General features: G+C 55.8%; 2 protein-coding genes across 21 annotated transcripts; one reads left to right on the top strand and one right to left on the bottom strand.

Annotated features, from left to right (window-relative positions):
- The first annotated feature begins 4881 nt into the window (after window positions 1-4881).
- Window positions 4882-7401, top strand: CENPBD1 (CENPB DNA-binding domain containing 1). Its single transcript, XM_014448198.2, is given in 3 exon segments — window positions 4882-5677; window positions 5679-5899; window positions 5902-7401. Coding segments are annotated over 3 exon segments (1110 nt in total). The 5' UTR covers window positions 4882-5423; the 3' UTR covers window positions 6537-7401.
- Window positions 7402-7794: 393 nt separating this feature from the next.
- On the bottom strand, window positions 7795-22554 carry DEF8 (differentially expressed in FDCP 8 homolog). Of its 20 annotated transcripts, none has more exons than XM_014448188.2 (13): window positions 22336-22554; window positions 18275-18408; window positions 17896-17993; window positions 16904-17053; window positions 15925-16066; window positions 14804-14968; window positions 14127-14254; window positions 13822-13935; window positions 13072-13152; window positions 12217-12357; window positions 11973-12082; window positions 8150-8275; window positions 7892-8030 (listed from the first exon to the last, which is right to left on the bottom strand). In XM_014448188.2, exons 1-12 carry the CDS (start codon window positions 22482-22484, stop codon window positions 8152-8154), a joined length of 1536 nt encoding a protein of 511 aa, XP_014303674.1. In that variant the 5' UTR covers window positions 22485-22554; the 3' UTR covers window positions 7892-8030; window positions 8150-8151. The 20 variants fall into 20 exon arrangements, 16 of the variants coding, with proteins under 16 accessions (XP_023602751.1, XP_023602752.1, XP_014303674.1 ...); XM_023746992.1 differs by lacking the exon at window positions 22336-22554 and adding an exon at window positions 21354-21557; XM_023746991.1 differs by lacking the exon at window positions 22336-22554 and adding an exon at window positions 19064-19274.
- Window positions 22555-22759: the final 205 nt, after the last annotated feature.

The following is a 22759-nucleotide window of genomic DNA, read 5'->3' as shown; positions in this document are numbered from 1 at the left end:
ACATCCATCCTTCCTGCTGCTGCAGAGCTAATTACAGAAGTGGCATTAAAACATCACCCGTCCTAAGCCCTAAGGCCCAACCACCGTCTCTTCCTTTGCAGCCGTCCCCACAGTGCGGTGTGGGGAGGGTGCGAGCCAGGGGTGCTCCGTTTTCTCCAGCCTAAGCCCCTGGGGCCTGCTGTGCTGCACTCAGGGCGGCTTATTTGGATCACCCGTCCGCGACAAGTGCCCTGGACCTTTAGTCATCACAGTGAAGATCCTGCCCCCACAGAGGCCTGGCCCTCCTGTGTGAGCCTCCCCCGGCCAAGAGCAGGTTTCCAGGAGCTCCAGGCTCAGAGCAGCAGGTCCTCACAGGGAGGCAGCCAGCAGGGATGGCCCCACTGGTGAGCAGAGGCCACCATGAGGCTGAAACCCCAGCCATTTTATTCACCTGTGAATCAAGGGCCCAGAGAACAGGCGCCAAGTGCATGGCAGGTGGTTCCTCAAACCCTGGGCCCCCTATGGAAGATTCTTGGCCAGGTGTCCTGTGCACAGGCCCAGGAGCTGACAACAGAGCTCGTGGGGACGGGGGCGGGCGCGATGGCCCAGAGAGGAGAGGGAGGGTGCAGCAGTAGGGGTGCCAGGTGCTGGGCCAGCAACCCCGGGAAGAAGCGCTACGCTCCAGGCTCTGGACACCTCAACTGCCAATCTATAATAATAAAAGCGTAATATGCTAATTAGGCCGGACTTCCTTCCAGACGAAGCCGGGCCTGGGAGGGAAGCCCAGGTGCCAGCATCTGGGGGAAGGAAGGCCTACTCTTGCATGAATTTCTCTACGTGCTTCTCTAAACATGTCACACGTTAGTAAAAAGTTCAACAAGGACAGATCAGCGACACCAGCCTGCTGACCTGACCATGGACAGCTGCTCGCCATGTGGACACCTGACGTCCATCCCTGGGAAGGCACTCTAGACACCTTCAACCAACTGACTAGCACTCTGGACACCTTCAACCAACTGACTAGTTTCCCAAGCAGCTGAGCTGAGGATGGAAAGCCAGGCGGTGACGCTGCACGGACACATACACACGTACACACACTCGCACACATACACACGTACACACACTCGCACACGCAGCACACAGCACAGCACTCACAGAGCATGTCCCAGCAGGAAGCGTCCAGGAAACCCTGTTCCTCTCAACCACATGCAGCACCCACGTTTGCCTCTACGCCAGTGCCAAGTGAGTCTGCTCACAACAGGAGGGTTCCCTGTCCTGACCCATAAACCACGGCCCTTAGGTTTTACACGGAAGTAGAACATTCTGTCCTTGTCCCTTGTTTTTGCCTTTTTGTTCTTCTCTCCTCACAAGCCTCGGCTGGTGGTCCTCACATATGACTTGGCAAACTCAATCCTGTCTGCTTGGAAGGCTGCTAGTGATGCATGTCAGAGAAATAAACAGTCACATGAACGTGGGTTACTGTTGGTGGTAAATCAAAAGAGGCATTTCTCCGAAAAATACAAAACTACGCTTTACATTAAAGCAACTGGAATCAGTCTTGAACCCAGCCCTCACCTCGGGTGATGTACCAGGGGCAAGAATAACACGCACAAACTGTTTGTTCACGACTCCCAGCCAGTCCACCGAGCAGAGAAGAGAAACCCAGTCAGAACAGCTGAGGTGCTGACAGGATGCTCAGCAGCTACCAAGGGCCTCGGACATGTTCTCCCCACACAGACTGAACTGTACCCGAGACAGCTAACACTCTCCAAATACATATAAGGGTTGTTTTCCTACTGACATGGACAGTTTTAACCTGGGCTATGTATGTACCCATTTCCATTTTAATAAACAGGATCTAATTCAAGAAGAGGAATTAGAATTTGAGACATCAGAGCACTAACATTCCACCCCGGCTCTAAAACACGAAAGGACCAGGAACGAAAGCCTTCTACTGACGACACAGGGAAGTCTTATATCCAGAGCCCATTCAGAAACACTCTTACCACCCAGCGACGTGGCTGCAGAGACCACAGGGAATGATTCCAATGAGAATAAAGACGCAGCCCCAGCGGCCCACAGGCTGCTGTGCCTCTGTACCCAGCCATCCGGGAGAAAAGCCCCCTGGAAAGCAATCCAAGGACACAGCGAAGGGATGCAAACTGAGACAGTGAGCTCATGCACTCCACACAGGCCAGGAGGGCCCCGTAACAAGCCACCCTTGGTCAGCACAAGATGGGGATCGCCTTCTGGATACCGGGATTTCCCAATGACTTTTCTGCAGGAAGCATGTCTTATGTTTACACTCATAGGAAACAACGGTGTCTGAAAGATCGCTACTGAGGTTTTGGGATGCCCCAGCCTTTTATTCCCAAATAGGCTCTCCACTAAAGAATGGCTGTTCCAGGCCAAGACCTGGAAATGCATTTGGAGCTCAAGGGTGTCTATGTACAAGGCTACTTCTTTCTGGGATACCCTAGGCAGTATCAGGTGACCTCCTCGGAACCATTCAGGAGGGGCGGGGAGAGGACTCAGCCCTCATTCACATGCTAAGCGTTTCCAGCTCACAGATCCTCTAAGTGAGCAAGACCAGGTACTTAGTCTCACTGAGCAAGAGGCTGCCCCCACCAAGCACTGCAGGACTGAGCACAGGGCTGCCTGTGTGAAGGGCAGATGTGCGCCAAGCCAACTGCGGTTTGTCACTGTCTCAGTTCTGCTTTCCAAGTACGAGGCTCAGCCTGTGGGTCCTCGACGTGCAGAAAAAAAGGTTTGTTCCCACGCCTCCCAACAGAGGCAGCTTCCTTCTGAAAGAGTTTCCTTTCACCGTCTTTACTGAGTATGGAATCTGTGAAGATGTGGAGGTGCTGTGTGAGCCAGAACGGTAAGAGCTTAGTGTGGCTCAATATGGGAGCTGCAAAAGTGGGGAGGCATGGGCATCAGGGTCATCACACACCTGTTCCCTGGTTCACCCCCCACACACACACTGTGGGGAAGACACTGGGGAAGCCGCACTGGGTTCCTGGGAACCTTGCGCTGCCAATAATAGGTATTTACCTCTGGGTGGTTTTGAACAGCCGCTGGGAAAATGACAGCAGTTGTGCGGGCAGAACCAGCAGCTGAAAGCAGCTGCCTTGGAGGCACTGAAAGGAAGATGGGAAAGAGGATTCGCTTCTGAGCTGGACTGCATTTGCTCACAGTGGCAGTTACAGGTGTGCAGGGACAAGGATCCAGCCCGAGGGGTAAGCTTGCTGCCTTTATTTGTCTGCTTAAATATCCCTTTAAAAAATTATTCCAACAGGAACTTTACTGCAGGAAGACATAAAATACTTTTATTGCTACAGCTGTCAAAGAAAACTAACCGTTTCTTGACCAAGGCATTTTTGGTAACTGAAACTATTGCAGCCTCAAAAACAAACACAATTCTAAGACTAAAATTATGTGAAACTTAAAAACAAAGGATACTACATAATTTATATATGATCAACCCAAAGATTAGTGTTTTTGTCAGGCCAAGGAGAGCAAACGTTCTTGGGTACCGTTTCTTCAGTCCTCCAAGAGGAAAACTCCAGTTTTTACCATAAGCTGCTAATACTTACATCAGTTAAAGACAGAACTAGATACAATTAAAAAATTTTTAATTGATTTGAGCGAGAGAGAGAGAGAGAGAGACACCAATTTGTTGTTCCACTTCTTTACACATTCAGTGGCTGCTTCTTGTATGTGCCTTGACTGGGGTTCATACCCGCAACCTTGGTGTGTCTGGACAACGCTCTACCCAACTGAGTAACCCAGCCAGGGAAGAACTAGAGATAATTTAGGTATTTCACTACAGTAGGTCAAAAGCCAATATAGTAAAAACAATCACAATAAGAGCCACCATAACCAAAAAAAAAAAATCAGAAATCAAGGTATCTTTCTTGTATCAAAACCCAAAAACTGCACATAGGTGTATTAGAGGGGAAAAAAATCAATGTGATTACTGCTCTCTGGGGTGTATCAATAAAAAATAAAACAACCTAATCGTGGAGTAACATTTCAGATTCTAAGCCAGGGGAAGGGGTGCAACACAGAAGTAGTTAAAAGTGGAGGAGCTGGAGCAGGAGGACATGAACTGCAAGGCGAGGGCAGCCGCTGGCCGGCTCTTGGATAGGAGGTTGCAAGGCGCCCACCTGCAGGCCAGGTGTGGGTTCAGCGAGAGTCTGTGAGGCTCAGCACCGAGGCCCCAGGGCTCCACGAGGGGCGGCTGAATTAGAAACTCGTAACGATTCACAAAACTCTTTCGCGTCCATTATCTCCACCGGCGGGAGAGCAACTCTGCGAGGCGGATCAGGCGGAAGAACATCCGTGGAGCGAGGTGCCGGGAGGAGCGGGACTCGAACGCAAGACGCTCAACCTGGACTCTTTGCAGCCAGAAAAGGAGGCGGGGCACCTACTGAGGTTGCCCAGGGAGCCCGCGGTGGGAACCGCTGAGAAGCGTGGAGGGCCCCCGGGGCTCGGAGGGCGACGGGTTAGGACCAGGGGCAGCCGAGGCGGCAGCGGGACGGAGCTGAAGCTGCTCTTGCTGCGTTTCTGACGCCCTCATCCTGGCCTCCCAACACCATCCACCCCCGCCCCCGTCCCCCGCGCTGGCCGGCGCACCCCGATGGCGTCACTCGCCTCCCGCAACCGGCGGGCAGCGCCTCCCCGCTCACCTGCGGAGCTATTTCGAGGGCTCTGACGCCAGACCCGGCCGTTCTGCCAGGTCCCGGGCCGCCGCGGCATCTCCACAGCTCGGCGAGCGGCCGCCACCAGCCGCTGGGACATTAGCCGCCGATCACACGCCGCTGGGGGGCGCGCACGCGCAGTGCAGCAGCTACCTGGTCGCAGAGGCCGCCGACAGGCTCGGGAGCTGTGCGCATGCGCAATGCAGTGGCCAACTGGTCGCAGAGGCCTCTGACAGGCTCGGGAGCTGTGCGCATGCGCAGCGAGGCCGCGGAGCCTGCGCCGGGACCTCTCTAGGAGCCTGCTTCTCGCCTGACTGTAGGGAGTGAACGTGAGCGCCGCCTTCCTCTACCAGACAGCGGAGCACAGGAACCAGCGAACGAGGCGGACTCGGTGCCAGGAGCAGTGCTTTAGACTGACTTTGAATCTGGCACAGACAGGGACACGCACTTCCGGTCCTCCGTGGGCAGCGGCCGCTTAAGCGAACGCCACCCGCTCCCCACCGGGTCGGCCGCTGCGACCGGCGCGCGGGGGTGCAGGGCACACGTGTGGCTGCGCCCGGGAACCCTCAGAACAGAGGAGCTGACCCGGCGGGTGCTGTGCAGCGTGACTCCCCGGCACGACTTTCTGTCTGTTCTCGGACCACAGAGACCCAGGCAGTTTGGATGCGCCTGCAGCTGTGCAGTCCCGGGTTTGGACACTGACGGACCCCAGAGGCCTGGCTGCCCGCCTTCGCGTCGAGGATGAACAGCCTGTTGCTGGGCCGTAGAGCTGGGCAGGCTGTGGTGACCCACGTCCCCGGGGAGGCCCCCCTGCGCCTCCGCCAGCGGGTTCCCTTCCGCAAGCCCTGCCCGCGAGCCGGGTGCACAGGCCTCTCCCCCCGGGGACTGCTGTGGTTTCCCTACATTCTGGAGGCAAACATGCCCGGGAAAAGGCCCCCAAAGGTCGTCCCAAATGCCAAAAGGGAACGGAAAGCAATTCCCCTCGACATAAAATTGGGTGTTACGACGGTTTGAGGTAGGCGAGAAGCTCAGCCAGATCGCAAAGGCCTTGGACCTTGCTGTCTCTACAGTGGCGACGATCCGAGATAATAAAGAAAAAATAACAGTGAGCTCACAAGTAGCTACTCCCTCAAGGGCCTCTCGGTTGACTCGCCATCGAAGTGCAGCCATGGAGACTGTGGAGCGGCGGCTGCGCCTGTGGCTGGAAGACCAGAGCCAGGGAACCTGCCGCCGAGTGTTGCCATGATCCAGGAGAAGGCTAAGAGCTTGTTCGATGCCTTGCAGCGTGGACTAGGGGAAAGCTCTCAAAAAGAAACCTTTAGTGCCAGTAAAGGGTGGTTTGTGAGGTTCAAGGAGCGCCATCGTTTGCCCCACTTCAAGATGAACGGCACAGCTTCTAGCAACCAGGACACATACCGGGAAGCGCTGAAAAGCATCATGGAAGACGGTGAGTACACCCCCCAGCAAGTTTTTAATGTCGATGAGATAGGGCTTTATTGGAAGAGAATGCCTGAAGGAACGTTTATTTCTGTGGAGGAAAAAGCTCAGCCAGGGTTTCAATCGTCCAAAGACCGTTTGATGCTGCTGCTTGGTGGCAACGCAGCTGGGGACTTTGAGTTGAAGCCCTTACTGGTGTACCACTCAGAAAACCCCCGGGCTCCGAAGGGGGGCTCCAAGCCCAAGTTGCCTGTGATTTGGCGCTCAAACAGAAAGGCCTGGGCAACCAGGAGCATTTTTCATGAATGGTTCACGTACTTTTTTTGTCCTGCTGTTGAAAAATACTGTGCCAAAAATAATCGAAGCAACAAAGCATTGCTCATCCTGGACAATGCACATGCCACCCAGTCACTTTGAGTGGCCTGTCTGATCATGTAAGAGTGGAATATCTTCATGACAGCACAGCCGACTCCATCCAGCCCATGGGTCAAGGCGTAGCCTCCACCTGCAAAGCTCACTACCTTAGAAGGACTTTTGAGCACATGCTAGAAGCAACAGATGGGGAGGATACAGCTACGGTCAGGGAGTTTGGGAGAAACTACATCTTGGATGCTATAGACAACATTGCAGTAGCTTGGGAGGCACTCAGCCCAGCAACAATGAACAGTGTGTGGGAGAAAATTTGGCCCCAGTGTGTTCAGTTCCAGAATTTTTCCCAAACAGATAACATTGCACAGCTTCAAAAAAACACTATGACCCTTGCCAAGACTCTGGCTTTTGAAGAGCTTGTGGAAGCTGACGTGGACCAGTTGCTACAGTCACACGAGGATGCTCTCTCTAGTGAGGAGCTGATGCAGCTGGAACAGGAGCCAGCAGGAGAGGAGGAGAGTGAAGACACTCAACCTGTTCTGCGTCAACTAACCACAGGAGAACTCTGGGCAGCCCTCTCACATTTTGAGGCTGGCTTACAGATCCTTACCAGTAGCAGTCCCGATGATGGGTGGAAACTGAAAGTTTCGAGAGCGATCGGTGGTGCCATAAATTGCTACAGGGAATTGTACAATGAGAAAAAGTGACGCTTAAAGCAACTATCTTAGGTTGTTTTTCAGTGTGTGTAACCAAAAGTTAAAGTAAAGCCAGAAGCAACAAAATGACCTCAATGGATAAGGCTCAGCCAAGTCTCTCTGCTTCCAGAGATTTAACATCCCTGAAAACCCTATTTCTGATATTTTAATTTTGAGACTTGAGTATAAAATTTTGTCAATAAAATTTTATTTAAATATGTGCTTTAAAAAATTTGCATGAGCCCTGGACAGTGTGGCTCGGTTGAGTGTCATCTCTTGCACTGAAAGGTCACTGGTTCAATTCCCAGTCAGGGCACATTCCCAGGTTTTGGGTTCATCAGTCCCAGGCCCTATGGGCCCTATGGGAAGCAACCAATCAATACTTCTCTCTCTCCCCCTCTCTCTTCTTCTCTAAAATCAATAAAAACATTTTTTTGTAAAAAAAAAAAAAAGATTGCATGCTAGAATACTCATGAAAAAAAAACAAAACTATGAGGCGACTAGCACTTCTAGACATTAAAACACATTGGGTCTGTAATTAAAGCACTTTAGTAGTCAGAACTGGTCCAGAAATAGATAAAGGTAGACTTTTTAAAAAATAACGCATGACAACTTGTTAAGCAATGTTAATTTCTTATGTCTTCTGATAATTGCACCGAGGCCATGTAAGGTAATTTCCTTGGTTGGGAGGAATATACACAAGTATTGAGAGGCAAAGTGGCATCCTCTTCAGCCTACAGTCAGATGGTTCAGAGAAGAAAAGAATGAACCAAATGGGGCAGATGGTTTACACGTGGGCCATCCAGAGACAGGTACGTGGGGATGTTTCTGCAACGTTCCTGTAAGTCTAGGTCAAAGTAAAGATGTTAATTACTATTTCATAACCTGAAAGGGGAAAAGATTGCATCCTCCCCCTGATATCCAAAGTAGAGCTTTAGTTATTTGTAGCTGAGGTGCCGTTCAAACCTTCAGGAATAGGGTTGCTGACAGCTTATCTGGATTGCAACTGGACATAGGTGATGAGCAGAGATTTCTGAGGTTCTCTGGGTCACAGCCCCTTTGAGATCCTGGTCAAATCTGCAGATGATATCTCTGTAGGAAAATGGACATATGCAGCTGTTTGGACATAACTTGCAGTAGGGATGTATGGTTTCCTGTCGTCCAAGGGTAACGGGAATAGCCTTGAGTTTCAGTGAGAGCCTTGTAGTGGCCCTAACAAGATGTACCAGGCACAGGACCTGTGACGTTCTTGTGATGCTGGGTCAACGAGACAATCCTTCCATTGGGACACTGAGCATTCTCTGCAGCCCCGCTCAGTGGTCAGTGACTCCTAGCCCCCAAACAGCCCATGAGATAGTCTGCGTTCTCATCCATCCCATAGGATAATGGGGGCTGAAGGGATCGGAGCACTCAGGCCTATGTCTGACACCCATGCCCGAACTCATCACCCATCAAGAGTGCTTCTCCCCAAACCAGGCTAATGAGACTCAATTGGATGGGGCAGGTTGTGGGCTTTTCCTAGAACCCACAATTGGTTTGCCTGTCAACAAACCCTGACCTGTCCTTGATTCACCACACACAGCAAAGTCTAGAGATCACAGATTTAATGAGACGCTGCAGCATCGTTCCAGCTGGGTGCCCCTCGTTACTCTGTAAGGTGCTGGCTGTGCAAACTGGTTCCTCTGTGGGTTCTTGTTAGAGTGCTGTGGACTCAGAAAGACCACATGTGATTCTGTTTGGAGACTGTGTCATCCAGAAGGGATAGGTGGAGAAGAGGTGTTGGGGCAGGAGGTAATTGAGGGAGCTAAAAAAATAAATTAAAAAAGCCAATTCTGTCCGACAAATGCCAGCATGCTAGCGTTTCTTCTGGACATTGACCCTAACACATGAACGCAGGAATGCTTCTGTCCCAAGACAGACGTGCAGCTGTGAGAAGGTGCAGATCTGAGCACCTGCCCTTAACCCCTGTACGCCGTAAGCATCTACAGATGCAAGCGGCGGACCTTCCCCACACGCCACGCACGTCTATAAAAAAATGTTTTCCCTAAGTGGCAGCTCTGACCAACTTTAAAATCATTTTTTGTGAGAATTTTCAGCTGAAAATATTCAAGAACACTCAAATTGTAATATATTTATTTTTGTAATATTCATTGCAAATTGATTTTTTTAAATTAAATTCAAAATACTGTGGCGTATGGGGATGGTTTCCGTTTTGGACACGTGGTAGTTAACTGGTTAAACCCTCTGCAACCCTACAAGAGAGGCAGGCTGAGGACCTGCTGTTGACCCCTTCTCGCTGTCACACGGAGGCAGGTCAGAGCAGACAGCAAGAGGATCGCCTAAAGCCGCCACATGACACTGTCTTCAGCACCCCTTGCGTCGGCCAATGGCCAACAAGCTGAGCTGACCCTTCTGCTGGCTGCAGCCTCTCCTCTTGGGCTTCCTAGTCAAAGGTGATGGGGAACCCAGTGGCTGTGTTCCCTGCCCACCACCATTACCTGTACGTGACAGCCAATCACAGTCCAGGGCAGGGCAGGAAAGACTCTGCCCCCAGGCCGCCCCCTCAAAGGCAGGGTCTCTGATGCATGAAACATCCCTGCAAATGTCGAGTTGGCTGCAGCTCCCCCAAGGAAGAGCTGTGGGCCTCATCCCCCGTCCGGGGTCCTTTGTCAGATGGGGCGTCACACACCTCGTGCTCATCTTCCTGCATGGACTCGAGGCTTCCTGCCTGAACTCACTGGAGCAAATATTCCCAGCACTTGACCTCAGGGTCCCCAACAAGGCCCTGGCTGGTGGTCCGTGAGCTGTCCGGATCCTCCACAGGCACTGTAGCAGGACAGACCATCTCAGGGCAAATCTTGTCCCCAGAAATGCCACTCAAACCTCTGGAACCTCTCCCAGAGCCACACCTGGAGGCAGGACCCCCAGCCACCCAGCTCAGAGCACCAGAGTGAGCCGGGCTAGGCCGAGTCAGGAGCCACAGCTGGTCCCCCAGGGGAAAGAGCTCCATGGCCCCTTCCCTCCATGTTGCGTAGAAAGAACCCGTAACCCCTGGACTGGCCCTGTCAACCTCTAATCTATAGGAGAGAACCGTAGAGGCAGGGCCAGGCCCTTGGGGGACACCTGTAAGAGCCTCGGCCAGGAACAGCCAGGAGACCCCAAAGAGACAAGGGGTGGGGGATGGGAGCCTCCAGGGAGATCCCAACCATCCACTACAGATGAGTCTCAGGCCAAGGCTGAGGGTGTGCAGCCGGCGTCCTCAGGTCTTGTCAGCCACTCCCTGGAAGCCCTCCAGGGTTTTTAGGGCAGCCAAGACCCAGCAGCCTGGCTCCAAGGACATGGGGGGGGGGGGGCTCTTCACCATGGGGAAGACGGAAACCCTCCCCCACGCCCCTGACCATGGAGCCCTGCAGTGGAAGGGGGCACATTCTGGCCCTCACAGCAGCACACGCAGGAAACAGCCAGGCACAGCCCTGAGTCCCAGCAAGACGGGGGCTGATCGTCTTTGTGGTGCTTTCACCTCTGGCCCAGTGGGTGAGGTCCAGGGGCTGCACCCCAGGGGTGTCCAGAGCAAAGAAACACCTTGACTTTGGCAATGACCGGTAGGGTGGGCTCCAGAGAGGCTTGGGAGGGGTGCCCGTGGCTCTAGGCATCCACGTCCGGACCAGGCTCCTGGAAGAGAGACTGCTTCCGCAGCATGAGCCGGGCACACTTGGGGCAGGTGGTGGAGTTGTCATAGTAGCAATCCCTGGGGACAGTGACAGGCAGACAGGGTCAGGCCCTGGGCACAGGGCGGGCCTCTGCATATAAGATGTTAGCAGTGAATTCTCAAGCTTCCTAATCAGGCTCCCTCTATAGTTGGGGAAACCAAGGCAGTGTCTTCCAAAGGGCACAGCAGGGTTTGCACCACATGTGCCTGCTGGGCCTGTGATTGGCACCTATTAATGTCTGACAAGGACAGTCTGGCTTGGATCTCTTCGAGTCTCGGTAACCCTACCTGCCCCATCACCACTGGGCACCCTGCCCCAGGCACTGTGGAGGCACAGGGCCCATGGGCTAAATTTCTGAAGGGGGCACAGCAGCCTTTGACATGTCACACACCATGCAAACTGCTAGCTCAAGGGACTTCACAGCTTCAACATGAACCCTTCCTGTGACAGCAACCCCAGTTCTCAAAGCTGTGATGTCAGCTGCTGCGATAAATAACAGCCAGTGGCAGGAAACACCCAGTGTGGGCAGAAGGGGGGGTACGCTGTCCCATCTGAGGCCACTGTGAGAAGCTGTGCAGGGCCCAGCAGGCAGACTCCTATTATTAGTAATTGTGCTTCTTAAACAGTTAAAATAATTTCTTCCAATTTATGTGCATTATTTTCCCAAACATTCAGTAAGTCTTTGGTTCATAAATGCTTACGTTGTTTAACCTAAATACTTAATGAACAAAATGTTAGGTATTTCTTTTAGCCTAGAGAAGTTGGAAAAAATATCACTCGGACATTAGAAGTGCCAGGAACTAGGTTTAGGACACCGTGGCCTATGCTAATCCTGAGAGGCCAACCTCAGTCCTGGGGAGAAGGAACCAGGACAGCGGTGGGGCTCACACCGGGGCCCTCCCCAGCCCACAGGTGCTTGTCTCGGTGGAAATGGCGATTCAGGCACACACATCAGGGCCTAACGCCCTATCTCAGGATCAAGGCAAAGGGCTTTGAAAACCAGACAGCAAAGACCAAGCCCCAACCATCTTCCCCCGCCCCTCTCCCTGTGGCTGGGGGTGGGGTGGGGCCACACCCACCTGTGGAAGACGGCGGAGCAGTCACTGCACACAGACGTGTGGCTGTCGAAGGGGAACAGCACGTCACCCTCTCTGCAGAGCTCACATACGAAACCCTTGGCCTGGCACCGCTGGGGGTGGGGGTGGAGGTGGGGTGGGAGCAAGTCAGTGCTGCTCCAGAGGGCACCTGAAGCCAGGGCGCACCACCCTCCCTGCCCGGGGGGCTGGGCGAGGAGAGATGCCTGGTCCTCAGCGGGGCACCCACCTCACAATCCAGCTTGATGTGCTTGGCGAAGAGCGTGTGGGTCTCGGTGAGCGAGCAGCCCAGGCGGCCCGTGTGGGCGTCCAGGAGGTCCTGGACTGAGTACATCTCATCGTTCTCCACAAAATGCTGCCGGTCCTGGAGCTACGGGGCCAGCAGCCATGACTCCGAGCCCCAGGAGGGCCCCTTCCCCTGCCCACCCACCGTCCGGGTCCTGGGAGCTCATGGAAGAAACAGCGTCAGCCCCTCCAACCACACTGGCCACCTTGCTGCTGCCCACGCACCCCACCTCTGCCTGGCACACAGCTCTTCCTCCCGTCCTGACCCCAGCATTCCCATCCCCTTCTCTGCCTCCTCTTGTCCACAGACCTCACCGACCTCATGAACAGCTAATTTTTCTTATCTTCCCCCCTGAAGGGCCCCCTCTGAGACGAGGAAAGGATCTTGTTTTGTTCACTTCGCCCCAGTATCTACAACAGTGTTTGCCCACAGCAGGCACTCAGTGAAGATTGGTGGAATGAACAGGTAAGCCTTGAAAAGTGTGCTTCGTGGTCCACCCTGCCCGGCAGGCCTGTGCCTGGCCCGCGTCACGGAGAGTCACACAGAGGCTGCAGGGACGCTGCCTGCTTCTCACAGCACCCCACACACTGATGTGATCAGAGAACACTTTGTGGGTAGAATGCCTGTTTGCTCATGACAGACCTGGTGTTGCCTGGGACAGTGTGGAAGGCCCTCTGCTAAAGGCTGTTGTGCCAACACAAACTGCCGAGCCATCTGAAAAAGACCTGCACATGACGGGCCCTCCTCTGTCTGGCTGTTTCCCACCTGCCCTCACACCTCCCTGGGCGGGCGTCTCACCTGCAGGAGCAGACGCGCTTCCATGGCCTCCTTGCAGGTGATGAAGTACGGCTTCATGAGCAGGATGTCCTGGCGCAGCTTCTGTGGACAAGAGGCAGGTGGGCCCGAGGCCAGGGCAGGGCTGCCCCTGGTACTCTGTGTGGCCGGGGGGCTGCCCTGGAGGGAGTCGTGTCACCTGACACCCCCCAGGAAGGGCCTTGTGAGTGCTCCCGCCAGGCTCAAGGGCAAAGCACAGCTTCCAGGCCAGCCAGGATGCTGAGGCTCCATCACCCTGTGGCTCTACCCCCACATCCGAGAGGGATGTAGAGCCCTCCCAGCCCAGGTGGCCTGGGCTCTGCCGGAGTCACGTGCCCTGTAAATGCAGTCTGATCCTTTCTGACCACCTCCGGGCCTGGCACCAGCAGGCTCCAGTCGGCCTGGCCCCGAATGGGACTGGGTGAGACTGCCCCAAGAGGCCCAGATCGCTGGCCAGGCCTAGAGACTCCACCCGTGCACGAATTTCGTGCACCAGGCCTCTAGTGTCTTAATAAAGTATAGTGATTATATTCAAACAATCTTTTGGTATATTGGGTAACATAAGTATGTTATTCAAAATAACTTTACTGGCTTCTTCTTACTTTTTCAATGTGGCTACTAGAAATTTTCAAATTTCCTCTGGGCCTAGAGGACAGCTGATGGGCCAGTAACCTAAGCAGGTGTGTCTCTCCTCTGCTCCCACAACACAGGTAGCCGCCCCCACCCCCGCCTCACCCGGATCTCCACCAGCTCCTCCACGTAGTTGAACAGCAGAGGGTTGATCTCCCGAAGCCTGAGCACTGGCCGCGACACCATCAGCGCCAAATAACGCAGGCTGCAGCGGGACACCTGGGGGAACGTCACGGAGTGGCCCCTCCAGCAACACCGGCCCCCCAGGCCCAGCCAGGCCCCACAGCCAGGCAGCACCTGACCAGCCCCCTATCCCGACGACCAAGCCCCAGCCCACCTCCCCCCCAGGCCTCCTTGAGCCACGCCCCCTCACACACCCCAGGGCTGCACCCCAGCCCTCCCACCCTCACCTTGCGTGGCTCGAAGTCCCAGTTGTGCACCACGCGCGCCGGGATGACAGCCAGGTCGTTCCAGTGGCAGTGGCTGCAGTAGTACTGGCCCGTGTAGTCACACTGCCGGGCCTCACTGGGCACACCCCCTGCAGAGGGCGTAGGTTGTTACCAAGTCCCGGCTACTTTTAGGGTCCCAGCCACGCGCATGCGCACAGGGCTTCTGCCGCACATGGCACTGGTCCCATGGTCCAGCTAAACCCACGACACACAGGAGAAAGAGCCATGGGACATCAGGCAGGTCAGGGTGTCTCACTGCCCTCAATTTTCTCACCAGTAAAATGGGACAATAATAGGACTGCTCGCCAGGACAGCTGAAGGGATCCATGTGACTTACTCTCTCTGTCTCCAAGGGCTGGACACAATGGGTGCCCACTACCGAGGTTTTCTTGTGAACAACAGGGGCTGCACACCAGCACACGGTACTCCTAGGCGACCTGGGCTGGAGCCCCAGTCTGCCTGTACCACATGGAAAGGTGCCATAGCAGCCCCGGGTCGCTTCCCCGGGAGAGAGAGACGGCACCTGCAGGAGCCATGCTGGCCTTAGCCACCTGATGTATCCAGTGCTCTCACCCAGATGTTGGCCTGTTACCCTGCCCAGGACAGCTGCCTCCACCTGCCCCTTCCTGGGCACTCACGCAGAGAGATGGGCGCCCGGCACTCGGCACACCGGTAGTCCTGGCTGTCCAGCCCCGCCTCTGGGCAGATGTTGAGCTCGTACTCGGCTTGGTGGCTGACTTTGGAACGCACGCAGGGCTTGGAGATGAGGTTCAAGCACTTGCTGTGACAGCGATAATAACAGCCTGGGGGTGGAGGACCGGTGATATGCCTCTTAGCGGTCGGGGGGATCCTGCGGCCCAGGCTGACCTTCAGCCGCCAGGAGCCCCAGAGGGGCTACTCAGATTCCCAGGCCAATCCAAGAGCTTCTCACTGCAGGTCCCTTGGCCTGAAGGAGTGTGCACTTCGCCCCTGAACTCCGATGTGAACCTGCCATTCCCACCTGGACCCCTAAAGGGCTTCACACCCACTCTGAGTGGAACTCTGGCTCTCCTTCACCAAACCCACCCCGGTGCTCCCATCTCAGACCTCAGAACCCCATCCTTCCACCTGCTGACACTGAAAACTATGCACCCGGTTCTAGTCCTTCAGCTCGTTCTTCTAGTGACCACTTCTCACCCCAGCCGCCCCACTGTGATTGGCACCTATCACACCGTGATTGTGATACAGCCAGGCACAGCCCTGAGTCCCAGCAAGACCGGGGGCTTGGTCAGAGTGCCATCCTCCTCCCCCTCCACCTGGCATCCCTTCTTTAGTGCACGCTCAGCTCAGCAGCCAGAGTGACCCTGTTACAACTTAAGTGTGTGCAGCACCTGCTGAGGCCACAGCTCACTCGGGCCCAGCAACCTCTGAGCCCACATCGACCAACCTCTCAGACACAATGCTGCAGCCACGCTGCTCTCTGCTCTTCACTGCAGACCCTGTACAACGGACCACAGGGCCTTTGCGGACACCTCCTGGCAGGAACCTTCTTCCCCAGATTTGTACCTGGCTTGTCCCTGACCTCCCAGTTTTTGCTTAAATGTCACATGATGCCTTTTCATTCCACCCTTATTCATGCCCAGGGCTCAGTGAACACCAAGTACACGGTCGAGAATCAAGTCACCTGAGTACTAGATACAGCAGCAGACCTGTGAGGTCTCTGCCCAGCCCCGGGGACCTGACTGCCCACCCAGAGGAGCCGGTCTGGGTCCCTGCCCACCTGTGCAGGTGTACCAGGTCTGAATGAGCCCCCAGATGATGGTGTTACATTTGTCGCACGTCTGCTTGACACTCTTGCTCTTCTCCTTGTAGAAGCGATGCTCCAGGAGGACTCGGATGTTGGGCTCATCTTCATTGGGGTCCTGGAGAGAGCCCAGGGAGGGGTCACAGGTGAACCAGGGGTCACAGGTCACCCCTTGACTTACTTCTTCCAGGCATCTCGTATAACAGATGGAGTTTCTCCCAATGTCACCGCTTTTCTCTTTAGCAATGGAACACCCCTGTGATCAGTCAGGCCTGGACCACCCTTTCAGCACCCCTTGCACCTGGGTGCTGCACCTAGGGCCAAGGATATGCGAGCAGGAGGGACATGACCTTCTCTGCCCTTCCTCCCTTCTTTTCTGCTGGCTCAGTGCAGCCCAGATGGGAGTGTGGCCACCCAGGGACTGTCAGAGCCACAGGAAAGGAGGACCTGGGGTCCCCATCACCATTACCTGCCACGGGGCCTGGACCACCCGTGGCATTTCTAGAGTAAAATGACACATCTAAGTCCTTTAAGCCGCTGTATTTTGGAGTCTTTGTTACCACAGCCTTATCTACATCCTAGTGAGTACAGCACTTTCCAAATTCCCAGGGACTCATGGGCCAGCGCAGCCAAGCCAGAGGCACAGATCCAGGACGACATTATAGACACGTGGGTTTTGGCTGCCAGGACCCATCACCCCGACCTTCAGGAAGCCCCACCTCCCAATCTGAGTCCTGTGGTTCAAGGGGGGGACTTACTTCACCCGCTTGCGACAGTGGGTGGACACATGACCCAGGACTGGCCACTTAAGATCAGACGGATGGAGAAGGCGTCTGCCCATGGACCGAGGGCCCATCTCTCCGCCTGCCTCTCTGGCTGGCCTCTGCCCCAGCCCAGGCCTCCAGACTTCCACTCCATCCCAGCCGCCTCCCTGGTGGGCTGGCCCGGCACCTGCCTTCAGTTCCTGGAGCTTCAGCCGCAGGTGGATGAGCCGCACGACGGCGTCCTTCTGCCGCTCTGACTGCTCGGGCAGCTCCAGGATCACCTGCTTGCACTCCTCGATGGCCTGCCGCAGCTGCTGGATGTCAGAGGCCAGGAACAGACCCTGGGGGACACACCAGCCACACGGCCGCTCACGGTCTCCCGTCCACGCCAGACCCATCCTCATGGACAGTGAGGCCCAGAGCAGACCTGGCTCAAGGCCCAGGGACGGTAGCAGCCCAGGCAGGAACCACCCCACCCCACCTGCCCCCAGCTGCACCCGCCTACCCACAGGCCTCTGAAGACCTCATTCAGGATGTTTTTCAAAACACAACTTCCTAAATTTCTAAAGAAATTTGCTCGCTTTTCTGACCATGTTATTTCACTCAAGCTGGGGAAACGACACTCGCCCGTCATCAAGGAGAGGAAGTGGCCTCTGGCCTAATCGCCAGGCCCAGAGACGGCCCAGTCCCCCCACATCCCCGACCCCCTCCCCAAGTCCAGCACCTCATAGTGACCAAGCAAACCACACAACAAAATCTACAACAGACAAGAGTGGCCGTCCCGGCTGAGTGGCTGGTGGGGTTGTGGGCAGGGAGTTTCCCTCTCTCCCTCCCTCGCCCCCCCCTCCCCCCCCCGCTGCATGCCTACGGAACCCCAGATGAAGTCAGTCCTCGCATTTGCTTCACAAGAAGCCAGAGTGTAGGGAGAGGAACAGCCCTACATGAGAACAGCAGCCCCCAAACCCTTTCCCAGGTCCAGCCCTTGAACTGGTTCTGCTGAGGGGTGTTGGGTGTCACGTGGGCCTCAGACTTAAAGAACCTTAGCTGAGATGCACATGACCCCTCTGCCTGAGGGTCAGGGGACAAGAAAATATCTGGCTCCTTACGCCCTGGGTGCTCACCAGTGGATCCCCCGCTCCACCCCCCACCCCACCCCCAACACACACACAGACCCTGGACCTACCACGGGGCGGGAGAAGTGGTCCTCAGACAGACCGAGATCCATCACACGCTCCGCACAGCTGAACTCCGGCTCCCCAGGGGCCAGCTCAGGCAGGGTCTCTGGAGTGAGCGTGTGCAGGTGGAAGGCAACAGAGAGAAGTCAGCCTGCCTTTTCCCGGGGAAAGCTGGGTAGCTGGGGGTCAGAAGGGCCCCTGAGATTCAGGGAGCCCACAGGAGGTGCTGAGGGGAGCCTAGCCCGGCCCCATTTGCAAAGGAACGCGTGGAGAGAAGGAAGCTCCGGGGGAAGCCAGCACCCCGCACCGCAGGAACCAGGAAGGGCAGTGGGTGCTGCTGGGAGGGTCACATGGCCCACCCAGCCCTCCACCCGCCCCGGCACTCACCTTCTGAAGCGACGTCTGGGGCCTCCTCACCAGCCCTCTGCTCATGCTGCCTGGCCCCAAGCTGCTTGTTGAAGGGGTTGAGGTGGGCCTGCCGGAACCGGGCCAACTTCTCATCATATTCCATAGCATCCCACCTGCAGGGCAGGGCAGGGCAGGGCAAGGGGGGGCAGAGGTGAGCAGACAGCGTCCAGCTCACCCGCCCCGCCCCTCTCTGCATTTCGGGGGTTTCGGAGGGATGCCTGGTCTTGTTCACTCTCCATGGGGGTCCGGCTGGAGGCCCACACACCACAGCCTCCACCCTCGGCTAGTCCCCAACCAGCTCAGCCCCTCACCCAGGCCTCCTGGTGGTCCCCTCAGGAGGAGTGATGACATCTAACACACTCCAAACACTCACAGGCAGGGACAGAAGGAGGACTTGGCCTATCCCAGGGTGCCCTGCAGGACAGCCTCCCAGCACAGGGTCCGCGGGTCCCAGGTTCCTCATTTAGTTCTAGTCCAGCCCCGCCTCACTGCCCACTCAGAGGGCTCACTGCCCCCATGACACTCACACACCCACCAGGACTCAGTTCCTCACTCCTGGCCCACAAAGAGGGACTCCTTCCCCATCAGACCACCCCAAATCACAGCCCGACCACAACTCAGTGATGACCGCCAGAGCGCGGTCCTGGAAACCCTGGAGCCAATGCTGGGCCCAGGCCACCTCTGCCACCTGCACGAGGCCTGGGCAGGGCCTTCCCGTGGCCTGGGCTCCCGCGGACACTCCAGTGGCCTGCGTCAGTGACCTCATACCTTGGGATCCCAGGAAAGAGGCAGGAAGTGCCTACGTCACTGCCTGCACTGCTTCCCCTCCTGAGGGCTCAGCAGACTGCACACAGGGCTGCTGCTGGCTCCCACCGAGGCAGGGGCTGTGGCTGGGGGCAGGTTACATCCCGGTCCCCACACCTCACTGGCTGGGCCACATTCCTTAGCCTCCAGGGAGAAATGGATCTATAGGAAGTAGGGTGTTTAAAAAAAGGATTTGTACTAAGTGCCTGGGTGTGGGTTATGCTTTCTCTACACGTTTACAGTCAGAGGTAATTCCTAACTATATAAGACAATCCGCCCTGGCCTGTTTGGCTCAGTGGATAGAGCGTCGGCCTGAAGACTGTAGGATCCCGGGTTCAAATCCAGTCAGGGCACATGCCCAGGCTGCGGGCTCAATCCCCAGCAGGGGGTGTGCAGGAGGCAGCTGATCAATGATTCCTTCTAATCACTGATGTTTCTATCTCTCTTTCCCTCTCAATTCCTCTTTGAAATCAACATATATATATATATATATATATATATATATATATATATATATATATATTTTTTTTTTTTTAAAGACAATCCCATGATTCTTACCTGCCCTCCCCCAAGAAAGAGAACTGAGCACAGAGGGAACAGCCCTACCCAGGGCCGCCCCCACCCTGCCCACTGCACTGTCAGGAACCCCACCACCTCTGGGACCTGTCTTGCTGTCTGACCTGTGGTAGAAAGTGGGCTGGCAGTTCCGGTCGGTCGGGCAGAGCCTAGCACCATGGACCGTCCGCCCCCAGGTCAGGTCAGGACAGGGGAGGCCCAGGCGCATGGGCTCAAGCCCCCTCTTATTACCTGACGGCTTTAAGCAGCTCACACAGGGTGTTTAGACCCTGATGCCCAGTGACCCCCCCCAAGCAGGTGCCAGTGTCCTGGGAAGCACCCTAACCCTCCTCCTCGGTGACAGTCTTCGCTGGACCAGACTCCATTCAGGCTCCTGGACCTCTCCCAGCCTGTCTGTGCCTTCCTGGTGAAATCGGTTTTAGCAAATATCCTGCTAAGTTAGTCATTTTGGCAAGAGTCCCTCCCTCACCCTCACCCTGATTGGGTTCCTCGTTCCTCTCCCGCCCCGGCCCCCGCCTCAGCTCTCAGAGATGTTAGGTCTGTTTAGCCAGAATCCCCTGCACACTTGATGTTACCGCTTAGCAGTTTTTCATCCACTGACCCGATCCTGCCCTTGGCTATAAATCCAGTGGCCAATGCTGTATTCGGAGTTCATTCCATACAGAGGTTTCTATTCCCTATCGCCATCCTCCTGAATAAAATATGTTTTTACTGCTTTAGCAACAGTACAGGTCTGGTTTTATGTTGCCAGTGAGGAACCCTAGTGTGTTTTTAAAATTTTTTTATTTGTATTGATTTCAGAGAGGAAGGGAGAGAAACATCAATGATGAAAGAGAATCATTGATCAGCTGCCTCCTGCACGCCCCACACTGGGGATCGAGCCCGCGACCCAGGCATGTGCTCTGACCGGAATCAAACCTGGGACCCTTCAGTCTACAGGCTGACGCTCTATCCACTGAGCCAAACTGACTAGAGTGGGAACCCTGGTTTTCATCTTATCACATGATTTCCCAGCAGCTAGATGTTGTCATGTGACCATGTTCTGACCAATAGGACGTAAACAGAAAGCTCTCCTGAGACTTCTGGGAATTGTTCCTAAAAGGAGGGGTGCCCCTCTCCATCTCCTCCTGCCTCTTGCTGTCTGGGATGCAGAGGTGAGGGGTGGAGCTGGAACAGGCACTTGGGTTGTGACAGAGGAGCCCTGTGTTGCTCACCCTGGGTCTTGCTTAAAATGAGAAAGAAAGAAACCTGTTTCAAGCACTGCTATTGGGAGGGGGAGTTCTGTCTTTTGTGGCCAGAACAGATCCTAACCTATCACCCCAGCATCCTCCTGGAAATCACACAAATTGGCCTTCTTCAGATCCCAGCTCTGCGAGCGCCTCACTGTGTGTCCTTGGGCAAATGCCTAAACCTTCCTTTGCTTCCAAGTTCTCATGTTTTAAATGGGGATAATAATGGTGCCAACTGTATGGTGTTATTGTTACGATTACATCAGTTAAATCCAGTTCTGAGCACCCTGGTCAGCACTTAGTAAGCATCCCGTAGATACTGGGTAAAACCCGTCACGGGCACTACTATTATCGAGAAGCAGACAGACCTGACTGACACCCTGCCTCTCCCAGTGAGGAGCTCTGTGACCCCATTTCCTTGTCATAAACAAATAAGGGAGCATGCCTACCTCCCGGGGTGGGAGGGAGGACTGAGTACTTGTACACGGCGGTGAAGTACTGTCCAGAGTTGCTGCCATCACGTGCCGACAGCCCACCCGGGGTCTCTGCCTGGAAACCTCACGGCATTTAAAATGCGGCCAGAGGAGCCCTGGCCATGGGTCAGGACACGTGCCGGGAGGCAGCAGATCAATGTTTTTCTCTCCCTATCGCTCCCTTCCTCTCTCTCTAAAAACAACAACAACAAAAACATATGTAAAAATCTATGGCGAGAGGAATCAGAGGCAGGAACGACTCAGCTCTGCCCAGCAGCTCTCACCGGCTGCCAGCTCCCCTGCAAAAAGCTCTCTCACTCACCTCCGCGGGCGGTGCCAGCCCCAGGCCTGGCACAGAGGCCTGGATAAATACATGAGCGGAGTGACCTCACCTCTCAGCCTCCATTGCCCTCCTGACAACTTGGAGAATCATGTTTTCCTCTGGGCGGCCAGGGGTGGACGGATGATGTTCCCACACAGGGGCCCAGGCACACCAGCTACCCCCACTGCCCACCAGGGTCACCCACAGAGTTCAGGCCTGAGTTGTCCCAGAGGAACAGTCCGGAAGGCAGAGACTGGGAAGAATAAAGAAAACCGGCCACCCAGAGCCTGCCCCTCCGGAGAGCGCCCCTCCCGTGGGGGCAGAGGGCTCCCTGACCAGCAGTGAAAGGAAACCCGAGGGAGACAGCCCAGGGCTCCGGGTGCTGGGGGGCCCTAGGCTGAGACTCAGACGCCCTCACCGGGACTGGACATGTCCTGCCTGTGGCTGGAACGCCAGGCCCTCATCACCCGACCCCCCCCCCCCCAGGTCCCCAGCATTCCTCCCGGAGAGGCAGGCTCCCCATCCATCCCATCTGCTCACACCTGGAAGGAGGCGTGCCAGGAGCAGAGCAGGTCACTGTCCCTTTAAGGGTTGTTTGTCCCTGAAGCCCGGTGAGTGGCCACCCCCCGATGGTACCTCCTCCACTTTCGCTCCAAACAACAAGCATCCGCTCGGACCCGCACTGCCAGCGCCCAGCGGGGCAGGTCTGTTTCCTGCACGCCCACCCATCTGACAGGTGGGGAAACAGGCTCGGAGTGGCCCGGCTCCGCGGGTGGCACCGCCATGCGGGTCCCTGGGCCTTACGGGTCCCTCGGACGGCGAGTGCTGACAGCCGGAAGCAGTGACAGTGGGGGGGGCACCCCCGTCTGGAGGGCTGAACCCCGCCGGCGGGTGAGGGGCAGCCGAGCACCCACACGCCCCGCGCCGGTGAGACCGGAAGCAGCGTCCGACCCGGCGGGTCTGAACCTCCCGGCGCCTGGGCAGACCCGCACCCCTGCGCCCTCGGTGACCGCGTCGAGAAAGGGCGGCCCGCTCCGAAGCGCAGGCCGAGTGGCCCCGA

Source organism: Myotis lucifugus, unplaced genomic scaffold, assembly GCF_000147115.1.
Source record: "Myotis lucifugus unplaced genomic scaffold, Myoluc2.0 scaffold_778, whole genome shotgun sequence".
Classification (NCBI taxonomy): domain Eukaryota; kingdom Metazoa; phylum Chordata; class Mammalia; order Chiroptera; family Vespertilionidae; genus Myotis; species Myotis lucifugus.
Note: the sequence above shows the minus strand (reverse complement) of the source record. Positions and strands in the feature narration are given on the sequence as shown.